Below are 23,207 nucleotides of genomic sequence, written 5' to 3' on the forward strand. Positions count from 1 at the left end.
CCTTTCAAGGTTGGGGAGTTGTGAACAATCATGTGTGTTAATTGCAAGAGTATGGATAAACCTGTCAGGCAAGCTAGAATGCCAACAGAGGGGTTAAAATAGAAATATTCCTTTCATGCCCAGGAGACTTATTAACTGAAGCCCTAAGTTGACTTTTTCCAGAGAAAGGTGGTCGGGGATAGCCCCCTGTTAATGTCAGAAGAGTTGGTGAAAGGCACAAAATAGTAAAACAGACAGATTCTGGTTTGGGGGTAGATCCTCTAGCAGATTCAGGGTGTCCCTCGAGCCATGATCCGCCTTGCTTGTCATGGCTCTTCCACATGACCTTGTCATGGGTGGGATCTCCCATGGTGGCTCCCGGCACCCCATGACCTGTGACCAGGCTCTGTCAATAACTGGGAGCTGCTGTGTTAACTGTACAGTGGCCCTAGTACTTAGGAGAGCTGGAGAAATGTTACCTGCTAGAGATTCTTTCATAAAACATAAACACTTAGTTCTGACTCTTTCAATAATCTACTGTAGGAGCCATCAGAGGGATGGATCTTCTGTGAGCCATGGGGACAGCAAAGCGGGCAGAACTGCAAAGTGGGCAACTCGACTAAAGAGCCTGAGCAAGTTAGGCCCCTGGCATCTGTGCCCCCGGACTCCCTAGCTGTCCCTAGTATTCTCCACAGGAACAAGGAAAAGCTGAGAAATGGAGCTGTGAGAAAGCAAGCATAAACAGGGGAACAATGTTCCAATCTCTGAAGCCCAACAATAGAAACTTGCTAAGAGTTTACATGATGCCACCCACTATGGGAGGGATGCACTACAGGAGTTGACTGAAAGAGTTTTTCAGGGAAGGGACTCAAAAAACACAGTAAAACAAGTAACCCTTGCCTACGATTGGCCTAACCCGCAGGCCCATTCAATTCCCCCTTCATTATTCAGGCCAGGTCAACATACCTGGGGGAAGACTGGCAGTTAGGTATCACCCAAATGCCCCCACAGTCAGGATATAATATTTTCTTATGTTCATTGATACTTTCACAGTATGGGTTGATGCTTCCCCTACCCAGTCTGAAAAGGCTACTGAACTCTGTAAATCCCTTTTAAAAGAAATAATTCCTGGGAATTCCCTGGTTGTCCAGCAGTTAGAACTCTCTATTTCCACTGCATGGGGCTTGGGTTCAATCCCTGTTCAGGGAACTAAGATCCCTTAAGTTGTATGGCATGGCAAAAATAAAAGACATAATTCCTCAGTGTGGACTTCCAAAGTCTCCCTGAGTGATTGTTATCCCTCTTTTATACCCAAAATCACACAGGGGCTCACAGCAGCCCTAGGGATAAACTACAAGTTACACTTATTGGCACCCCCAAGCTATGGGAGATGGTGAAGGACAGGAAAGCCTGGAGTGCTGCAGTCCTTGGGATCACGAAGAGTCAAGCACGACTGAGCAGCCAAACAACAATCTTCAGGGAAGGTAGAGAAAATGAACCATACTTTAAAGAAAACCTTAGGGAAAAAAAAACTGCCAAGAGACTCACATTGCACTCCTTAGGGTTCATGTACCCTCAGGAGTAATTTGAAATGACCCATGGGAAGGCTTTTCTTACTATTGACATTCTGCTAGATGAAGAAGTGAACAGACCCTGAAATATTATGAATCTAGGACAAGTTCAGAAGGCAATCCAGGACTGTGACAACAAGGCACTGCCACCTTCACCAGAAATACAGTGGAAGGGGTAGTCCTTCACAAGGAAACCCTGGGGACCAAGTTCTTCTTAAAATCTGGAAAGAGGGGTCCCCTGAAGACCAATTATTACCAAAGTAGAAAGGCCCCTATAACATAATTTTACCCACCCCCACTGCTGTCAAATTGTAAGGGATATCTAACTGGGTACATTTGTCCAGACTAAAGCTTTTACCTCCAAAAGTCTCACAGGTCACAACAGAAGAACAATACACCTGTGAGCCAGTGGAAAACCTGAGATACCTATTCAGAAGACAGGCACCATTGACAGATAAGTAAAATGATGTGGTGAATTGGACTCCTACGTGCTGTTGTAACTCTTGTTTGCGTTCTACCAGTTGGCTTAGCCACCCCCGCCCAGGAAGTGGCTCTTTTGTCTGTGCTGGGTTTAAGGGAAACACTCCACCCCAGAAATGCTTCCCCTACTGACTCTGTCTGCTTTACCAGTCCCTGTAACTAAAGGACAATGGCAAGAAAACTCACTTATCAACATTTCCAGAATCATATCCAAAGGAGAACGTTTAAAAGATGCTGGATGTGCCATCAACACCCCCAGCTGGCCACTGGGCCTCCTCTTGCATTCTCCTGAAACTGCCAATTCCAATGGTAATTAACAATCTAAACCAGGGACAATTACCACCCACCCCAAACCTCTGCTGGGCACATGTGCACCTTCCAGGCTATTCCAGTTCTTTAACCCGAGTCCCCCATATGGACACACTATGTCAAAAATTGCACAAATGGCATTTCTTTCACATGTCTCAAGAACCCTCCAAGATATAAAGGCACCAGATATCCTGCCTCTGTTTTTTTTTCTTTAATTTTTGGCTGGATCTTCATTGCTGTGCAGGCTTTTCTTTGGTTGCATCAAGCAGGGGTTATTCTGTAGTTGTGGTGTGCAGGCTTCTAATTGCTGTGGCTTCTCTTGTTGCAGAGCACAGGCTCTGGGGCACACAGGCTTCAGCAGTTGCGGCCCAAGGGCTCAATAGTTGCAGTTCTTGGGCTCTAAAGTACATGCTCAGTAGTTGTGATGCATGGGTTTAATTGCTCTGCAGCATGTGGGACCTTCTTGGACCATGGATTGAACTGTGTCTCCTGCTTTGGCGGGTGGGTTCTTTTTTATTTAAATTATTTTAATTAGAAGCTAATTACTTTACAATATTGTGGTGGGTTTTGCCATACATCAACATGAATCAGCCACAGGTGCACATGCATCCCCCCATCCTGAACCCCCTACAACTTCCCTCCTCACCCCATCCCTCTGGGTTGTCCCAGAGCACCAGCTTTGAGTGCCCTGTTTCATGAATCAACCTGCACTGGTTATCTATTTCACATATGATAATATACATGTTTCTGTGCTATTCTCTCAAATCATCCCACCCTCGCCTTCTCCCACAGAGTCCAAAAGTCTGTTCTTTACATCTGTGTCTCTTTTGCTGTCTTGCATATAAGGTCATCATTACTGACTTTCCAAACTCCATATACATGCATTAATATACTGTATTAGTGTTTCTCTTTCTGACTTACTTCACTCTGTATAATAGGCTCCAGTTTCATCCACCTCATTAGAATTGACTCAAATATGTTCTTTTTTTATAGCTGAGGAATATTCCACTGTGTATATGTACCACAGCTTTCTTATCCATTCATCTGCCGATGGACATCTAGGTGGCTTTCATGTCCTAGCTATTGTAAACAGTACTGCATTGGGGTACATGTGTCTCTTTCAATTCTGGTTTCCTCAGCGTGTATGCCCAGCAGTGGGATTTCCAGTTTTTTAGGGAATCTCCACACTGTTATCCATGCTGGCTGTACTAGTTTGCATTCCCACCAACAGTGTAAGAGGGTTCCCTTTTTCTCCACACCATCTCAAGCATTTATTGTTTGTAGACTTTTTGATAGCAGCCATTCTGACCAGTGTGAGATGGTACCTCATTGTGGTTTTGATTTGCACTTCTCTGATAATGAATGATATTGAGCATCTTTCCTTGTGTCTGTTAGCCATCTATAAGTCTTCTCTGGAGAAATGCCTGTTTAGTTCTTGGCCCACTTTTTGATTGGGTTGTTCATTTTTCTGGTATTGAGCTGCATGAGCTGCTTGTATATTTTGGGGATTAATTCTATGTCAGTTGTTTCATTTGCTATTATTTTCTCCTATCCTGAAGACTGCCTTTTCACCTTGCTTATAGTTTCCTTCATTGTGCAAAAGCTTTTAAGTTTAATCAGATCCCATTTGTTTATTTTTGCTTTTATTTCCATTAATCTGGGAGGTGGGTCATAGAGAATCTTGCTGTTATTTATGTCAGAGAATGTTCTGCCTATGTTTTCCTCTAAGAGTTTTATAGTTTCTGGTCTTACGTTGAGATCTTTAATCCATTTTGAGTTTACTTTTGTGTATGGTGTTAGACAGTGTTCTAATTTCATTCTTTTACAGGTGGTTGACCAGTTTTCCCAGCACCACTTGTTAAAGAGATTGTCTGTTCTCCATTGTATATTTTTGTCTCCTTTGTCAAAGATAAGGTGTCCATAGGTGTGTGGATTTATCTCTGGGCTTTCTATTTTGTTCCATTGATCTATATTTCTGTCTTTGTGTCAATACCATACTGTCTTGATGACTGTAGCTTTGTAGTATAGTCTCAAGTCAGGAAGGTTGATTCCTCCAGTTCCAGTCTTCTTTCTCAAGATTGCTTTGGCTATTTGAGGTTTTTTGTGTTTCCATACAAATTGTGAAATTATTTGTTCTAGTTCTGTGAAAAATACTCTTGGTAGCTTGATAGGGATTACGTTAAATCTACAGATTGCTTTGGGTAGTATACTCATTTTCACTATATTGATTCTTCCAATCCATGAACATGGTATATTTCTCCATCTATTTTTGTCATCTTTGATTTCTTTCACCAGTGTTTTCTAGTTTTCCATATTTAGGTCTTTTGTTTCTTTAGGTAAATTTATTCCTAAGTATTTTATTCTTTGTGTTGCAATGGTGAATGAGATTGTGTCCTTAATTTCTCTGTTTTTTCATTGTTAGTGTATAGGAATTCAAGGGATTTCTGTATGTTAATTTTATATCCTTCAACTTTACTATATTCATTGATTAGCTCTAGTAATTTTCTTTAGGGTTTTCTATATAGAGGATCATATCATCTGCAAACAGTGAGAGCTTTACTTCTTTTCCTATTGGGATTCCTTTTATTTCTTTTTCTTCTCTGATTGCTGTGGCTAAGACTTCCAAAACTACTTTGAATAGTGGTGAGAGTGGGCACCGTTGTCTTGTTCCTGACTTTAGAAGAAATGCTTTCAATTTTCACCCTTGAGGATGTTTGCTGTGGGTTTGTCATATATGGGTTTTATTATGTTGAGGTGTATTTCTTCTATGCCTGTTTTCTGGAGAGGTTTTTATCATAAATGCGTGTTGAATGTTGTCAAGGCTTTCCCTGAATCTATTGAGATAATCATATGGTTTTTATCTTTCAATTTCAATTTTATCTTTCAATTTGTTAATATGGTGATTTGTGAATATTGAACAATCCTTCATCCCTGAGATAAAGCCTACTTGGTCATGATGTTAAAAAGATAACAATATCTTTTTAATATATTGTTGGATTCTGATTGCTAGACTTTTGTTAAGGATTTTTGCATCTATGTTCATCAGTGATACTGGCCTGTAGTTTTCTCTTTTTTTGTGGCATCTTTGTCTGGTTTTGGGATTAGGGTGATGATGGCCTCTTAGACTCTGTTTGGGAGTTTACCTTCCTCTGCAATTTTCTGGAAGAGTTTGAATAGGACAGGTGTTAACTCTTTTCTAAATTTTTGGTAGAATTCACCTTTGAAGCCATCTGGTCCTGGGCTTTTGTTTTTTGAAAGATTTTTGCTTACAGTTTTGATTTCCATGCTTGTGATGCATCTGTTAAGATTTTCTATTTCTTCCTGGTTCCGTCTTGGAAGGTCATATTTTTCTAAGAATTTGTCCATTTCTCCCAAGTTGTCCATTTTATTGGCATATAATTGCTCATAGTCTCTTATGATCCTTTGTATTTCTGTGTTGTCTGTTGTGATTTCTTCATTTTCATTTCTAATATTATTGATTTGATCCTTCTCCCTTTTTTTCTTGATGAATCTAATGGTTTGTCTATTTTATCTTCTTGAAGAACTAGCTTTTAGTTTTGTTGATCTTTGCTATAGTCTTCTTCATTTCTTTTTCATTTTTCTGCTCTGATTTTTACTTCTTTCTCACTTTCGACTAACTTTGTGGTTCTTCTGTTCTTATTTTTCTAGTTGCTTTCGGTGTAAAGTTAGGTTTTTTATTCGATGTCTGTCTTGTTTCTTGAGGTAGGCTTGTATTGCTATGAACCTCCCTCTTAGCGCTGCTCTAACAGAATCCCACAGGTTTTGCATTGTTGTGTCTTCATTTTCATTTGTTTCTGCATATTTTTATTTCCTTTTTTATTTCTTCTGTGATCTGTTGGTTATTCAGAAGCATGTTGTTTAGCCTTCATATGTTTGTGTTTTTAGTAGTTTTTTTCCCCTGTAGCTGACATCTAATCTTACTGCACTGTCATCAGAAAAGATGCTTGAAATGATTTCAATTTTTTTTTTAATGTACCAAGACTAGATTTATGGCCCAGGATGTGATCTATCCTGGATAATGTTGTGTGTGCACTTGAGAAAAAGGTGAAATCCATTATTTTGGGGTGAAATGCTGTGTAGATTTCAATTAAGTCTAACCAGTCTATTGTATCATTTAAAGCTTGTGTTTCCTTGCTAATTTTCTGTTTGGTTGTTCTATCCATAGGTGTCAGCAGGGTATGAAAGTCCCCCACTATTATTGTGTTACTGCTAATTTCCCCTTTCATACTTGTTAGCATTTGCCTTATGTATTGATGCATGTTGGTTGCATATATGTTTATAATTGTTATATTTTCTTCTAGGATTGATCCTTTGATCATTATATAGTGTCCCTTGTCTCTTATCATGGTCTTTATTTCAAAGTCTATTTTATCTGATATGAGTATTGTATATTGCTACTCCTGTTTCTTTTGGTCTCCATTTGCATGAAATATCTTTTTCCAGCCCCTCACTTTCAGTCTCTATGTGTCCCTAGGTTTGAGGTGGGTCTCTTGTAGACAGCATATATATGGGTCTTGTTTTGTATCCATTTGGCCAGCCTTTGTCTTATGGTTGGAGCATTTAACCCACTTACATTTAAGGGAATTATTGATAAGTATGATCCCATTACTATTTACTTTGTTGTTTTGGGTTCATTTTTATAAACCTTTTCTGTGTTTCCTGTCTAAAGAAGATCCTTTAGCATTTGTTGAAGAGCTTGGTTGTTGAAGTTCAGTTTGGTGGTGCTGAATTTTCTCAGCTTTTGCTTGTCTGTAAAGCTTTTGATTTTTCCTTTATATCTAAATGAAATCCTTGCTGGGTAACCTCGATTGTAGATTTTTCTCTTTCATCACTTCCCTTCTGGCCTGAAGAATTTCTATTGAAAAATCAGCTGTTATCCTAATAGGGATCCCCTTGTGTGTTATTTGTTGCTTTTCCCTTGCTGCTTTCAATACTTGCTCTTTGTGTTTAATTTTTGTTACTTTGATTAATATGTATGTTTGGGTGTTTCACCTTGGGTTTATCCTGTTTGGGACTCTCTGGGTTTCTTGGACTTGGGTGGCTATTTCCTTCCCCATTTTAGGGAAGTTTTCAACTTTTATCTCCTCAAGTATTTTCTCACACCCTTTCTTTTTGTCTTCTTTTGGGGAGTTTAACATTGTCCCAGAGGTCTCTGAGGTTGTCCTCATTTCTTTTAATTATTTTTTCCTCTCTGCTTCATTTATTCCATGATTCTATCTTCCACTTCACTTATCTTCTCTTCTGGCAGGTGGATTCTTTACCACTGAGCCACAGGGAAGCCCAGCCTCTTCCATAGGGATAAACTATAAGGATAAACAACCTTACCCACTAGTGCCCTGTTTCAAACTATGGCCCACACCCCTAAACAAAACAGAAGGGGAATATAAGTGGTGTGAACAAAATGTCCCATCCACCTGGTCGATCCAGTTCAACCCACCTGTGCAATCCTGGCCTATCAAGTGCCACCCTCTGATGGTATCAGCAGGATCGTACATGAACATCTTGTTTAAAATATCATAGAGCTTTATATGCTTAATTATCAACATAATGGTCCACTGTCCCCTAACTGTTCAAATACTAACAACAGTTATGTCCTTCAAGATTGTCCACTCTTAACAGTCATGAGACAGAAATTCAAGTTTGCCTCATTGGCGGGTTTGTTTTCCTCTGCGGACACTCAAGCCATTGTATTTTACAGAATTATGGCCAGGCCCTGTCCTTTTTCAACCAAGCTATGACCTATATATGCACTGATATGTCCATTTCAAAGGAGAGTGCACTATAGGGACTACAGAGGTAAAAGATTTTTTTAAATCTTTAACAGGACACTCTGGCTCACCACCAAACCCAGAGAGCACTAGGAATGATCTTAGCAAGGGCAGGGCTGACCATAGGACTGGTAGCTCCATGGGGAGGCTTTCCCTATCATAAAACAACTCTGAGAAATCTCACCAGACAGCTTGATTATATGATGAAACAGACAGGGCAAGGCTTAACAAGACTTAAAACCTCTCTTGTTTCTTTGGCTAACTGTCTCTTTTTCTTTCCCTCTCTCTTTTTTGTCTAACTCTTGATTACCTTCTGGCAAAACAAGATGGATGGAGCTTGTATGATAACGAATACTTTCTGCTGCACCAGGATCAATGCAACAGTACAGGTAGAAGTTAATATTAAGGAAGTATACACTCAAGCAGAATGGCTTCACAGTTTTGTCAGGAGCAATATTGCCTCCACTGTCTGGTCAACAGTTAAGGAAGTCCTCCTAAATTTAACCTGGTTCCTTCCCTTTCAAGGCCCTTTAATGGCTATTGGTGTTCTTTTCCTTTTTGGCCCCCAGTGGTATAACTTTTGGTTAAGTTTTTGTCTTCTGTGCTGTGCTAAGTCACTTCAGTCGTGTCCAACTCCATGTGACCCTATGGACTGTAGCCCAGCAGGCTCCTCTGTCCATGGGATTCTCCAGGCAAGAATACTGGAATGGGTTTCCATTTCCTTCTCCAGGGGATTTTCCCGACCCAGGGATTGAACTGGCATCTCTTACATCTAACTTGCATTAGTGGGCTGGTTCTTTCACTAGCGCCACCTGGGAAGCCCATTTTTGTCTTCTAGGCTTCAACAATTTCAAGTAAAGCTCATGATGGCTCAAGGAATTCAACCCATTCCGGCAGAGGCCAGCCCAGACCCCAACAAGTCCTTGGAGAAAAGTCAGTGAGGGACTTATGCACCTCTAGGTTGGGCTAGGGTCTGTGGTCCCTGTACAGCAGGAAGAAGTTTTACAAGAGATCTTTGCCCTTAAAAGTAAGAAGTAGATGGGCCCCAGGCCAAGCAGCTGGTGCTTGTCAGGCTCAGCAAATAAGAGCGTGTCTCTTGCTGACAGATCAAGAAAAAGTTAACAGCAAGAGCAGAGAGAGACTAAGCTCTGCTGGTGTAAAAACAAAGATGACCACATCTTTCATTCTTGAAGCCAGGGAGACCTCCCCACCTGCACGTGCAGAGAAGTTCAGAGAAGAGAGAAGTTCCTCGAGAGCCAAAAAGGGAAGGGGGCACCACCCTGCAATATGTGTCACCAGCCTCCCAGAGGCCCTCATGCTGGGATCCATCTTGGTTAGAAGGCATCTGTGCACACTAGGGAGTGCCTTGAGTCAGACCAGTTATGGGCAATGAGCCAGGTGGCTGGCCAAAGGGTACAAAGAAAACTGACCCTATATAAATGATTAAACCACCCCTTTGGTGCACTCCTCATTAGCAAGGACATCCACACTCTTCTCTGAGTATGTGGCTCTGCTTTGTTCTGTCCTAAACAAACTGCTTCTTGTATGCTCTCTCATGCATATGAGGTGCTAATAAACTCAGTGCTTGTTTTATAACCTCAGTCTCTTTGTAAAATTCTTTTTTCAAAGGAGACAAGAACCAGGGCTCTACTTCTACCCACTAGTCCCTGGTGTCCTAGCAGTTAGGAGTCCTGGTTTTCACCCAGGTGGCCCAGGATTGAGTCTCCAATAGAGAACTATCTCACTTCAAGCCACCACACACTGTTGTCACCCCAATATCACCTTAACCTGTATAAATAAAGGGTGAAAAATTCCTCGGGGGAAATGACATAGGCTGGTACTTGAAACCTGAGACCTTTTGCTTCAGTGTTTGCACCTGGACAAACCTCCTTGGAACAATAAAATACAAAGAAACTGTAAGGGACTAAAAATAATTGCGTGTGCATGCAGAGTTGGAACAAATTATAAACAAGAACCCAACTGCCAATCCTGAGGAGCCAGGAGCAAAAACACAATATTGCACATGCACCCTGCACATGGCACCACCAAGATGGTAGGCAGATGACCCAAGACACCTCCACTCTCACGTCTTACAAGGAGCCCGCACGCTCCCCCACTCAGGGAACAAGGGAAACAAACTGTTACTCGTTTTTCCTCCCTCCTGCTGCAGCAAGATTCCCAATAAAGCCTCGCCTGACTCATTGGAAAAGACTCTGATGCTGGGAGGGATTGGGGGCAGGAGGAGAAGGGGACGACAGAGGAGGAGATGGCTGGATGGCATCACTGACTCGATGGACGTGAGTCTGAGTGAACTCCGGGAGTTGGTGATGGACAGGGAGGCCTGGCATGCTGCGATTCATGGGGTCGAAAAGAGTCGGACACGGCTGAGTGACTGAACTGAACTGAAACAATATGCTAGTTAACAACTAATAGGTCCCTGAAGAAATCATAGAGGAAATAAAAAAACACCTAGAGACAAGCAAAAATGAAAGCACAATGATCCAAAATCTATGGGATGAATTTCCACATGTCACATGACATGGCCAAAAACAAACTAAAAAAAAAACCACACACAGAAAACCAATCAAACAAAACCTATGGGGTACAGAAAGCAGTTGTAAGAGGGAAGCTTATAGCAATGCAATCTTCAGAAAACAAAAAAAATCTCAAATAGACAACCTAAGCTTATATCTAAAGCAACTAGAGAGATAACAAATAAAACCTAAAGTTAGTAGAAGGAAGAAATCATAGATTGGAGCAGAAAAAATGAAATAGAGATGAAATAAACAACAGAAAAGATCAATGAAATAACAGCTAGTTCTTCAAAAAAATAAAATTGATAAACCTTTAGCCATATTCATCAAGAAAAAAGAGAGAGGGCTTCAAACAATAAAATTAGAAATGAAAAAAGAGAAGTTACAACTGACTCTACAGGGACAACCTGGAAGAAATTGACACAATTTTTAGAAAGGTACAGTCTCCCAAGACTGAACCAGGAAGAAATAGAAAATATGAACAAACCAATCACAAGCACTGAAATTGAAACTATGATTAAAAACTCTCAACAAACCAGGGCCCGATGGCTTCACAGGCAAAGTCTATCAAACATTTTAGAGGAGAGCTAACACCTATCCTTCTACAACTGTTCCAAAAAATTGCAGAGGAAAGAAAACTCCTAAACTTATCCTATGAGGCCACCATTACCCTTATACCAAAACTAGACCAAGCAGTAAGCCTGGGTGGGGGTCCGAACGCACAAGGCCCGTGAGATGTAGTGGGGCGGGTGGAGGCCCTTGCGGCTGTTTAGCCCGGGTGCTCATCGGAGATGGCCGCGGCGCAGCACCAGCAGCCCAGGGTGTGGTGGGGACGACCCCTGATCTCCGGGGATCGCTGGCTGTTCGAGCCCCGCCGGTGCTCGCCAGTGTGCAGGGTCAGGGCAGCGAGGCCACAGCGGTGCGGGTGAGGAAGGAAGAGTGAGCGAGGGGAAAATACAAGGAATGGAAAGTGCGGGTGGCTGCGAGGCGCCCTCAGCTTCAGGCGCCGTGCAAGTCTGGTCCGAAGATCAAGTCTGGTCAATTCTTTTCGGAAGGAAGAAGAATAATATTTATTCCTTGGTGTGGAGGGCGCTTGCACTTGGGGTCCAAAATTGAGGTGCATGGGAATATATAGAATTTAAGCCTTCTCTCAGAACTGTATTGGTAGAGTTGAAAAAGACAGCCAACCAAAGGTCATCTGAAATTGTGACTGGCTGCTAATCCCAGGACAAAATTAGAGATCACTACTCAAGCATAAGGCCTCCACAAAGATGTTTCATTTAAAGGCTTGGGCTGAGTATGTTGTGGAATGGGCTGCAAAGGACCCATATGGCTTCCTTACAACAGTTATTTTGGCTGTAACTCCACTGTTTCTAGCAAGTGCTGTGCGGTCTTGGAAATTGGCCAGGATGATTGAGGCCAGGGAAAAGGAGCAAAAGAAGAAACAAAAACGTCAAGAAAACATTGCAAAAGCTAAACGACTAAAAAAAGGATTGAATGAATGTACAGGCTGTGTGTCCAGAGGAAAATTGTTTGGAAAATTATGCATCTTTGAAAGGACCCATCAAGGTTTGTTTTTGGATCTTATGATGGTATTACTAAATGAAGTCTGAGTATATGGAGGAATCATGTTAGTTCTCACCTGTACTGTAGCAACTTTTTGGCTTCGGTATAGAAGTCTGTTGACAGTTACTGTAATTGGTATTTATTATGCTACAAATTCTTATAACTGATTTTCATTTGCCTTTTTGCAGCTTTTGTATACATACTAAAATGAAAAGATCCTGTGGAGAAAAGGGGCTTTAGATTATGAACTCTATTCAAATAATGACTTCAAATGGGTCCTGTTCTAGACAAAGGAGATTAAGAATGTAAAAATCAAAATTGTTCTGAGCAGAAAAGCATGGTTTGGCTTAAAAGATATATGGTGTGTTACATCTCATCATTATTACTTATTTCTTGGAATAGAATCATTTCTGGTTTCCTCAAAGTGAAATATTATTCAATGAGTACTTCTATTTTCTGTATTTTTCTCATTTTTGCTTTTGAGATACTGGTAATAATCAGATATTCTGCATTTTAAAAAATCTAATTTTATAAAGACTTCTCTTGTTATCTTGACTATGTAGAATACCACCTACTGGATATAATAATTTTTGTACTTAAGAACACTGCCATTTTCTTAGAGATTACTTAAGTAGAGTAACACTATGATTTAAAGCTGAAGAGGAAAAATGCCAAACCTTGTAGTACCTTGGAACCAGTTTATTCTCACTTGTGCTAAGCACAAATGTGAAGCAGTTAAAATGTCTTATCAGATAATTTGCTGATTATATAGATACCACTTTTGTTTTTTATTCCATTATTTGTTTTAATTCATGTGGTAGTGATGTCCTTTACTTTTTGATTAGACAGGTTCACAGTGAAAATTAAAATTTCAAATTTCTTTTAAGGAACTTTTAAAGAGTTACAATTATGTCATATGTCATATATTGTAAAGTCTTAACATTTGGAAAAATTTTGTTTACACTGTATTAACTGGGTGAAAAAGGTGTAATTATGTCAAAATGAGAATGTTATAATTAGAAATAAAGAGGTAAAGGAGATTTCCTTTGGTTAAATAGTATAATTGGAACTTTTTACTCTTTAACATGGCTTTTTTAAATGCATGGTTGATAATTTTATTTGTTTTCAATAACTAATGGCTTATTAATGTTTTCCTCACCTGTAATAATGAATTTTAAATTGCAAAAAATTGTCCAATAATTTTAATTTTAAAATGAAACTAAATATTGAAATAGTTCTATACTTAAACCTAGACCAAGATACCACCAAAAAAAAGAAAGTTACAGGCCAATATCACTGATGAGCATAGATACAAAAATCCTCAACAAAATACTAGCAATCTGAATCCAAAAATTCATTAAAAAGGATCATACACCATGATCATGTGGGATTTATCCTAGGGATGTATGGATTTCTCAGTATCCGCAAATCAATCAGTGTGATACACCACATCAACAAACTGAAGAGTTAAAAACCATAATAATCTCAATTGAGGCAGAAAAGGTTTTGACAAAATTCAACACCTATTTATAAGGAAAACTCTCCAGAAAGAGGGCATAGAGGGAACATATCTCAATATAATACAGGCCATATATGACAAACCTACAGCTAACATCATCCTCAACAGTGAAAAGCTGAAAGCATTTCCTTTAAGATCAGGAACAAGACAAAGATTTCCACTCTCTCCACTTTTATTCAATATAGGTTTGGAAGCCCTAGCTATGGCAATCAGAAAAGAAAAAGAAATAAAATGAATCCAAATTGGAAAGGAAGTTAAACTGTCACTATTTGCAGATGACATGATACTTATACATAGAAAATCCTAAAGATACTATCAGAAAACTACTAGAACTCATCAATGAATTTGGCAAAGTTATAGATTACAAAATTAATACACAGAAGTCTATTGTTTTTCTATATCTATCAATGAAAGTTTAGAAAGAGAAATTAAAGAAACAATCCCATTTACCAACACATCACAAAGAATAAAATACCTAGGAATAAACCTACTGAAGGAGACAGAAGACCTGTACTTTGAAAACTATAAGACACTAATGAGACAAACTGAAGGAGACACAAATAGACAGGGAGATACACCATGTTCTTGGACTGGAAGAATCAACACTGTCGAAATGCCCGTACTCCCAAGGCAATCTATGATTCAATGCAATTCCTTTCAAATTACCAACAGCATTTTTCACAGAACTAGAATAACAAAAAAAAAAAAAAATTCTTAAAATTGGTATGGAGACACAAAAGACCCTGAAGAACCAAAGCAACCTCAGAAGAAGAACAGAGCTGGAGGAATCAGGCTCCCTGACTTCAGACTATACTACAAAGCTATAGTCATCAAAACAGAATGATACTGGCACCAAAACAGAAATATAGATCAATGGAACAAGATAGAAGACCCAGAAATAAACCCACACACCTATGGTCAATCTGTGACACAGGGGACAAGCCTCTACAATTGTGGAAAAACAGCTTCTTCAATAACTGGTACTCGGAAACTGGACAGCTACATGTAAAAAAAAATTAAATTACAATATTGTAAGTTCAAAATGAGATTAAAGACCTAAATGTGAGACCAGACCCTATAAAACTCTTAGAGGAAAACATAGGCAGAACACTCTCTGACATAAATTGCAGCAATATCTTTTTTGATCTGTCTCCCAGAGTAATGGAAATAAAAAAATAACAATAAACACATGGGACATAAACTCAAAAGCTTTTTCACACCAAAGGAAACCATAAACAAAATGAAAAGACAACCCACAGAATGAGAGAAAACGTTTGAAAGTTATGTGGCTGACAAAGAATTAGTCTCCAAAATTTACAAACAGCTCATGCAGCTCAATATCATCAAAACAAACAACTCAATCAAAAAATAGGCAGAAGATACAATACACATTTCTCCAGAGAAGACATACAGATGGCCAGGAAGAATATGAAAAGATGTTCAACATCACTAATTATTATAGAAATGTAGAAAAAAAACTACATTGAGATATTACCTCACACCAGTGAATATGGTTATTGTCAAAAAAATCCACAAATAAATGCTGGAGAGGGTGTGGACGGAAGGGAAAATTCTCCTACACCACTGATGGGAATGTAACTGGTACAGCCACTATGGAGAAAAGTATGGAGGTTCCTTAAAAAACTAAACACAGAGCTACCATATCATCCTGCAGTCCCATTCCTGGGCATATATCCAGCAACAAAAACCCAGCACAGCAAAAATAAAAATAAATACACTAATATTTTAAAAGAATGAAATGATGCTATTTGCAGCAACATGGATTGACCTAAAGCCTATCATACTGAGTGAAGTAAGTTAGAAAAGTGAAGTATCATATGATATTGCTTATATGTGGAATCTAAAAAAAAAAAAAATTATACAAATGAACTTATTTACAAAACAGACTCATAGACTTAGAGAAGAAACTAGGGTGGGGGAAGAGGGGGAGAAGGGATAGTTAGGGAGTTTAGGAATGACATGTACACACTGCTACATTTTAAATGGTTCACCAACAAGGACCTACTGTATAGCACATAGAACTCTGCTCAATATTATACAACAACCTAAATGGGAAAGAATTTGAAAAGAAACAGATATGTGTATAATTGAATTACTTTGCTATACACCTGAAACTAACACATCATTATTAATTACCTATACTCCAATATAAAATGAAAGGTTAAGTAAACAAATAAAGGGAGGCCCAGAATAAGAGCTCAGGTGAGGGCCTGTTTGATATTACTAAAAGCCTCTTCTTGTTCCACAGTCCAAAGTAATGGCTCTGTATCTGGGCATTTAGTGGCTTCATATAGAGGCTTAGCCATTGGACCAAATCCTGGAATTTAAATTCCACAAAATTCTACCATGCCTAAGAAGGTACAAATATGTTTATCTTTGGGATGTTTAGGCCTAATATAGCTTGTTTTCTATCTGGAAATAACTATTTCCAGGGTTTATAACATATCCCAGATATTTAAACTGTTGCTTTGAGATTTGTGCCTTTATGTGGGAGACCCTTTAATCCCAGGCCTCAAGGAAACCAAGGACTTCAAGGGTATTCTGATCTGAGGTCTCCATTGTGGGCTACATATTAACATACCATCCACACACTGTAGAATCATCCTTCTTTTAGGTGTATTTCCTTCCGTTCCTTTCCTAGGGCCTGGGAGAACAAGCGTGGGCTGTCCTGAAACCCCTGAGGCAATACTGTCCAGGTATATTCTTGCATTTGGCCTGAGTAAGGGTTAGTCCACTCAAAGGCAGAGACTGTGATGAGCAATGAACTGGGGTGAAAAAAGAAGGCATTCTGAAGGTCAACCACAGTAAACCATTAGGCATCTCTAGGAATCTTGACTAATACAAGGATTGGCCAAGAGGTGATGTACAGGGACCACTACATCACTTACTGCTCGAAAGTCTTGTTCCATTTGATATTCCCCATTTGACTTAACAACTGGCAGAACAGGGGTATTGCTGAGAGACGGACAGGGCACTAAGAGGCCATGTGTTAAGAATTTATCTATGAAGGCTGCAAATCCTTTTTGCTTCCAACTTTATGGAATACTGTCTCTTGTCAGAATAAGCGACTTCTGCCTTAAAGCTAATTTTTACAGGTTGGGCATTTATAGCCTTCCCAGGGATTCCTTTGTCTCAAACTGTGGGGTTTACTGTGTGTAGAATACGGCTGGGAAAAAGCCCTTGTTCCTCTAGCTGATTTAGAGTCGAGAAAAGGGGCTGCCTGGTGCCTCCTAATCATAACATGGCTCTGAAGGAGCCCAGATGGTCTCTCCCCAGCAGTGGGGCAGGACTGCTGCTGTGTAGCCACTCAGTTGTGTCCAACTCTTCGTGACCTCATGGACTATAGCCCACCAGGCTCCTCTGTCCATGGGATTCTCCACGCAAGAATATGGGAGTGGACTGCCATTTCCTTCTCCAAGGGGTAGGACATTTAGGCACAGCTAAAAAGGCATGTGAAGCCACTGTTCAAATTGGCAAGTGAAAAGGCCCAGTGAAGTAATGGGTGCAAGGCTTTCCACTGACATCACTCAACGTATAGCTTTTAGAGGAGAGGCCCATTATGAGAGATTAGGACAGAGTGAGTAGCTTCTGTATCAAGTAAAAAAAAAAAAAAAAAAAGGATTTTCTCACCTGCTACATCAAAAACCACCCAGGGCTCCTCAGTGGAGATAGATATCTTATGTGGGAGGAAGGTACCAGGCTTCCTTGGTCACCCAGCATGACCACCTCAGGAATGGGCATCCTCTTCCCCTTTGAACCAGGAAAGGTCCCACTTGCAATGACCTTGGAAGTGTGTTTGAAGACTGGGCATGGACCAGTCTGAGCATGGACCAGGGGACTCCTTTCCAGTATGTACAGGCCCAGTGGCCAGCTGACTTGCATTTGAAGCCCTTGCTGGGTTTTGTTTTTGTTTTACGGTTTAATAACTTTACTAGACAATAAGCCGGAGAAGGCAGTGGCACCCCACTCCAGTACTCTTGCCTGGAAAATCCCGTGGACAGAGGAGCCTAGTAGGCTGCAGTCCATGGGGTCACTAAGAGTCAGACACGACTGAGCGACTTCACTTTCACTTTTCACTTTCATGCATTGGAGAAGGAAATGGCAACCCACTCCAGTGTTCTTGCCTGGAGAATCCCAGGGACAGAGGAGCCTGGTGGGCTGCCACCTCTGGGGTCACACAGAGTTGGACACGACTGAAGTGACGCAGCAGCAGCAGACAATGAGCAGTTAGTTCTCATCCACATTAACTGTAGATTTTTAAAGTGGTGACAGGCACATGGGTAACCAACATATAGAGCTTCTTTGGTGAATCTTCATTATATTTTCAGGACAACCACACACAGATACGATATGGGACACTTCTTATTCCTTTGGCCCAGGCAACTTTGTTGAACTTGGTGTCAATGCATACATCTGGGGTTCCCATCTCCTTCATGGCAACTTTCTGGGTTTCTTTGAGTGCCTATGGGGCACGCTTTCAGAAACCCACTCCATGGATATGCTTGTGAATGTCAAGTGTATTCTCTGGTCACTACCTTATTGATGGCAGACCAGCCCTTCTTGCTGTCCTTCTTTGCTGGTGCCATCCTGCCAAGCCAGGGTTGGAAAGGAAACCCCTTGCTGGTTTATCTCCAAATGAATGTTTAAACTTCCTTCGCTCCCTTGGGTAGCCCTGAGGTTGCAAGGTATGACTGACAGCAACAGCCATCAGTTAAGCATGAGCCCTGGTCTGCCTATTTTCACAGTGGTTCTTTCTTCCTCCTCAACTTGATCTCGATTATTAAATACCACAAAGGCTACCTACCTCTAGGGGTTTTGTGGGCATAATACCAGGGTTGGACTGGCTGATAAAATGTTGCAGAAGCAGGGGGTTGACACTCAGGAGTAGGAGAATCAATATTACTAAATTTTCTAAAAGGTTCATAAGCTGCTCCTGAAAAAAAGCTGAATTTTCTTTTTCTTCTTGGTTCACTTCTTTAAACTTTTTATAATTAACTGGCCTTTTTTATATACTTTCTCATTTGTTCTAATACACATTGGGTCATGTGGTTCCTTGGCTTTTGCTCCCTCCAAGGAATTATATTCAAATGGGCTCCTAGCTTAGAAGAGGATCCTCCCATGTTGAGTAGACTGCAACTGGTAAAGAGCATTCCTAGAAATGAATTCGAGCATCCCAGAGACATTCACGGCGAGGCTTTTGCCACAAGTGGGTTGGAGTGTCCTCCAAATTCCCTTCTTACCCAATGGGACTTTGAGCATCCTCTACTTTCCCAACTGGAGTCTCTGATTAACTGGACATCTAACTAGACACCACTGGTTGACTTGGCCTCTTTCACAAGGGTCATGGGCAGGGGGAGGTTTGTACTGGGGCACTGCCAGGACTCTCCCTGAGGGGGTCTGTGTATTTAGAGCTTATGTCCTATAGTAAGTTTCCTTATGCTGGGGTGTATTCCTCGAGACTGAGCATCTATAACGTTTATAATGTGGGCTTCTGGGCAGCATCCACCTAAAAGGCTGTCCAGAGCAGTGTGTGGGCTGCCAAGGCCTGAAGTGAAGGAAGTGAACTGAAGTCGCTCAGTCGTGTCCCACTCTTTGCGACCCCGTAGACTGTAGGCCACCAGGCTCCTCCATCCGTGGGATTCTCCAGGCAAGAATACTGGAGTGGGTTGCCATTTCCTTCTCCAGGGGATCTTCCCGACCCAGGGATCGAACCCAGGTCTCCCGCATTGCAGGCAGACACTTTAACCTCTGAGCCACCAGGAGTGACTTGAAGTGAAGGGGGTCCTAGCAAAAAGGAGCAAAGGAAAATGCCATGGGGGTCAAGAACTGAATTCCTAGAGGTGGGAGTATCCCTACAGGGGATTTTTGGACAAAGAGTAAGGTAAGACATTAGACAGCAGAAGAACCCCAAACCCTCTCCCCTATTTCTTTGGTGGCTATCATAAAATTGAGAAGAGTCTGATGATTCCATCTAACATAGGCAACAATGAGTCTGGACAGTGTTTCCCATGTAATTTAACATACTAAATGAACCCAATTAGTTTAGGATCTCTCTTTGGGATGCTCTTGGGTCCCTGTGAAGCACCCCAAAGTCAGCTGAAGATCTTTAATTGGAATTTCACATTTGGGAAGTCTGTCAAAAACTTCAAAAAGTTTTTATGGCTGCACTGTGCAGTTTGTGAGATCTTACTTCTCTGATCAGGGATCAAATCCATGTCCCCTGCAGCACAAGCACAGAGCCCTCACCATGGGACTGTGAGGAACTTCCTTCAAAAAGTTTTAAAACACTTGGTTATATAGGATTAAAAGTTGTGAAACAATGAGGTAAGGTGAAAAAAATATTTCAAGAATAAAATAGAGATCATGTAAAGGCACCCACTCCAGTATTCTTGGGCTTTCCTGATGGCTCAGCTGGTAAAGAATCCGCCTGTAATGCAGGAGACCTGGATTCAATCCCCAGGTTGGGAAGATTCCCTAGAGAAGGGAAAGGCCACCCACTCCAGTATTCTGGCCTGGAGAATTCAAAGGACTCAGTCCATGGGGTCACAAAGGGTTGGACACGACTGAGCGACTTTCACTTCACTTTAAAGGCACAGAAACTCACACGTTTTATCAAAAGCAGCATTCCAGGAAAACTGTTCTCTTGTGAGACAGAGAAGCAAATCCAGTTCTGCATCAGCCTACTATTAATAAAATCCATTTCCCTGATCAAATTTAATCCAACCTTAGAAAATCCTGACCAAATCCAAGACTTTTCAGAATGTTCCTTTTTCTGCAAACTTTTTGCAACTTTCTGTAGCCATGTTATTTTGTCACATTTTTTTAAAATTTATTTATTTTAGTTGAAAGATAATTGCTTTACAATATTGTGTTGGTTTCTGCCATACATCAACATGAATCAGCCATAGGTATACGTATGTTTCCTCACTCCTGAATCTCCCTCCCACCTCCCACACCCTCTAGGTTGTCACAGATCCCCAGTTTGAGTTCCCTGAATCATAGAACAAATTCCCATTGGCTATCCACTGCAAGGAGATCCAGCCAGTCAATCCTAAAGGAAATCAGTCCTGAATATTCATTGGAAGGACTGATGCTGAAGCTGAAACTCCAAAACTCTGGCCACCTGATGCGAAGAACTGACTCATTGGAAAAGACCCTGATGCCGGGTAAGACTGAAGGCAGGAGAAGGGGACAACTGAGGATGAGATGGTTGCTTGGCATCACTGACTCGATGGACATGAGTTTGAGCAAGCTCTGGGAGTTGGTGATGGACAGGGAAGCCTGGCGTGCTGCAGTCCATGGTGTTGCAAAGAGTCGGACATGACTGAGCGACTGAACTGAATGGATCCACTTTACATACGGTAGTGTGATACATTTCCGTGCTACTGTGTACATTTGTCCCACCCTCTCCGTCCCCTCTTCCCATGTCCATAAGTCTGTTCTCTATGTCCGCATCTCCACTGCTGACCTGTAAGGAGGTTCATCAGTACCATATTTCTAGATTGCATATATATGCATTAAAATATTATCTTTTTCTCTTTCTGATTTACTTCACTCTGTATAATAGGCTCTAGGTTCATCCACCGTATTTTCACTGACGCAAATGTGTTCTTTTTTATGGCTGGGTAATATGGCTGGTACATATAATATTGTATATACGTACACCACAGCTTCTTTATTCATTCGTCTGTCAGTGGACATCTAGGGTGCTTCCATGCACTAGCTATGGTAAACAGTGCTGTAATGAACATTGGCATCCATGTTTTATTCAGTTATGGTTTTCTTAGGGTGTATGTCCAGTAATAGGACTGTTGGACCAAATGGCAGGGTTATTCCGTTTTTTAAGGAATCTCCACAGTGTCTTCCATAGTGGCTGTATCAATATACATTCCCACCAACAGTGCAAGAGGGCTCCCTTTTCTCCACACCCTCTCCAGCATTTACTGTTTGTAGACTTTTTGATGATGGACGTTCTGATCAGTGTGAGAGGTAGTTCACTGTAGTTTTGATTTGCATTTCTCTAATAATGACTGATGCTGAGCATATTTTCATGTGTTTATTAGCCATCTGTATGTCTTCTTTGGAGAAATGTCTGTTTAGATTTTTGCCCACTTTCTGATTGGGTTGTTTGATTTCTGGTATTGAGTTGCATGAGCTGCTTGTACATTTTAGAAATCAATCCTGTCAGTTGTTTCATTTTCTATTATTTTCCACTATTCTGAGGGTCGTCTTTTCACCTGACTTATAGTTTCTTTTGCTCTGCAAAGCCTCTGACTTTAATTAGGTCTCACTTGTTTATTTCCATCACTCTAGGAGGTGGGTCATAGAGAAGCTTGCTATGAGGTATGTCATAGTGTTCTGCCTATGTTTTCCTCCAAGAGTTTTATAGTCTTTGGCCTTACATTTAGGTCTTTAATCCGTTTTTAGTTTTATTTCTGTTTATGGTGTTAGGAAGTGTTCCAATTTCATTATTTTACATGTAGCTGTCCAGTTCTCCCTGCACCACTTATTGAAGAGGCTATCTTTGCCTCATTGTATATTCCTGCCTCCTTTGTAAAAAACAAAGTACCCATAGGTGTGTGGGTTTATCTCTGGGCTCCCTATCTTGTTCCATTGGGCTATATTTCTGTTTTTGTACCAGTACCATACTGTCATGATGACTATAGCTCTGTAGTATAGTCTGAAGTCAGGAAGGTTGATTCTTCAGCTCTGTTCTTTTTTTTTTTTTTTTAATTGGAGGCGAATTAATTTACAGTATTGTGGTGATTTGGGCCATACATTGACATGAATCAGCCATGGGTGCACATGTGTCCCCCCATCCTGAACCCCCTCCCACCTCCCTCCCCACCCAATCCCTTGGGTTGTCCCTGAGCACCGGCTTTGAGTGCCCTGCTTCATGCATCAAGCTTGCACTTGTCATCTATTTTACATATGATAATATACATGTTTCAATGCTATTCTCTCAAATCACCCCACCCTTGCCTTCTCCCACAGCATCCAAAAGTCTGTTCTTTACATCTGTGTCTCTTTTCTCCAGCTCCATTCTTCTTTCTCAAGATTACTTTGGCTATTCAGGGTCTCTTGTGTTTCCATATAAATTGTGAAATTTTTCTTTCTAGTTCTTTGAAAAATGCCACTGGTAATTTGATAGGGATTGCAGTGAATCTGTAGATTGCATTTGATAGTATAATCACAATACTGATTCTTCCAACTCAGGAACATGGAATATCTCTCCATCTGTTTATGTCTTCTTGATTTCTTTATCAGTGTTTTATAGTTTTCTGCATACAGCTCTTTTGTTCCTTCAGTCAGTTCAGTTCAGTTCAGTCAGTCAGTCGTGTCCGACTCTTTGAGACCCCATGAATCTCAGCACGCCAGGCCTCCCTGTCCATCACCAACACCCGGAGTTCACTCAGACTCACATCCATTGAGTCAGTGA

General features: G+C 40.8%; 2 protein-coding genes, 1 long non-coding RNA gene and 1 pseudogene across 4 annotated transcripts in view; 2 read left to right on the top strand and 2 right to left on the bottom strand.

The window, feature by feature from the left end:
- LOC147367973 (uncharacterized) overlaps positions 1-13,291 on the top strand; it is a 33,995-nt gene extending 20,704 nt beyond the window's left edge. The window contains exons 2-4 of one of the 2 annotated variants that reach the window (XR_015166364.1): positions 1,926-2,339; positions 8,455-8,517; positions 12,417-13,291. This is a non-coding gene — a long non-coding RNA (uncharacterized LOC147367973). Of the gene's footprint in view, positions 1-1,925; positions 2,537-8,454; positions 8,518-12,416 lie in introns of those variants that run through there. The other variant, XR_015166363.1, reaches the window with a different exon arrangement.
- Positions 1-23,207, bottom strand: part of SQSTM1 (sequestosome 1) — a 71,233-nt gene that overhangs the window by 34,029 nt on the left and 13,997 nt on the right. The gene's annotated exons all lie outside the window — the stretch shown is intronic.
- On the top strand, positions 2,546-13,291 carry LOC147367974 (small integral membrane protein 15-like). The gene has a single exon (XM_086407879.1). The coding sequence runs from the start codon at positions 11,934-11,936 to the stop codon at positions 12,273-12,275; it is 342 nt and encodes a 113-aa protein (XP_086264005.1). The 5' UTR covers positions 2,546-11,933; the 3' UTR covers positions 12,276-13,291.
- On the bottom strand, positions 17,870-18,496 carry LOC147367975 (large ribosomal subunit protein eL31 pseudogene; annotated as a pseudogene).

Source organism: Bos grunniens, chromosome 7 (genome assembly GCF_055505025.1).
Source record: "Bos grunniens cultivar Pamir isolate PY7600 chromosome 7, Bosgru_T2T1.0, whole genome shotgun sequence".
Classification (NCBI taxonomy): Eukaryota; Metazoa; Chordata; class Mammalia; order Artiodactyla; family Bovidae; genus Bos; species Bos grunniens.

Excerpts from the sequence above, each read along its gene's own strand:
- LOC147367974 (XM_086407879.1), top strand. The coding sequence starts at position 11,934 with ATGTTTCATTTAAAGGCTTGGGCTGAGTATGTTGTGGAATGGGCTGCA.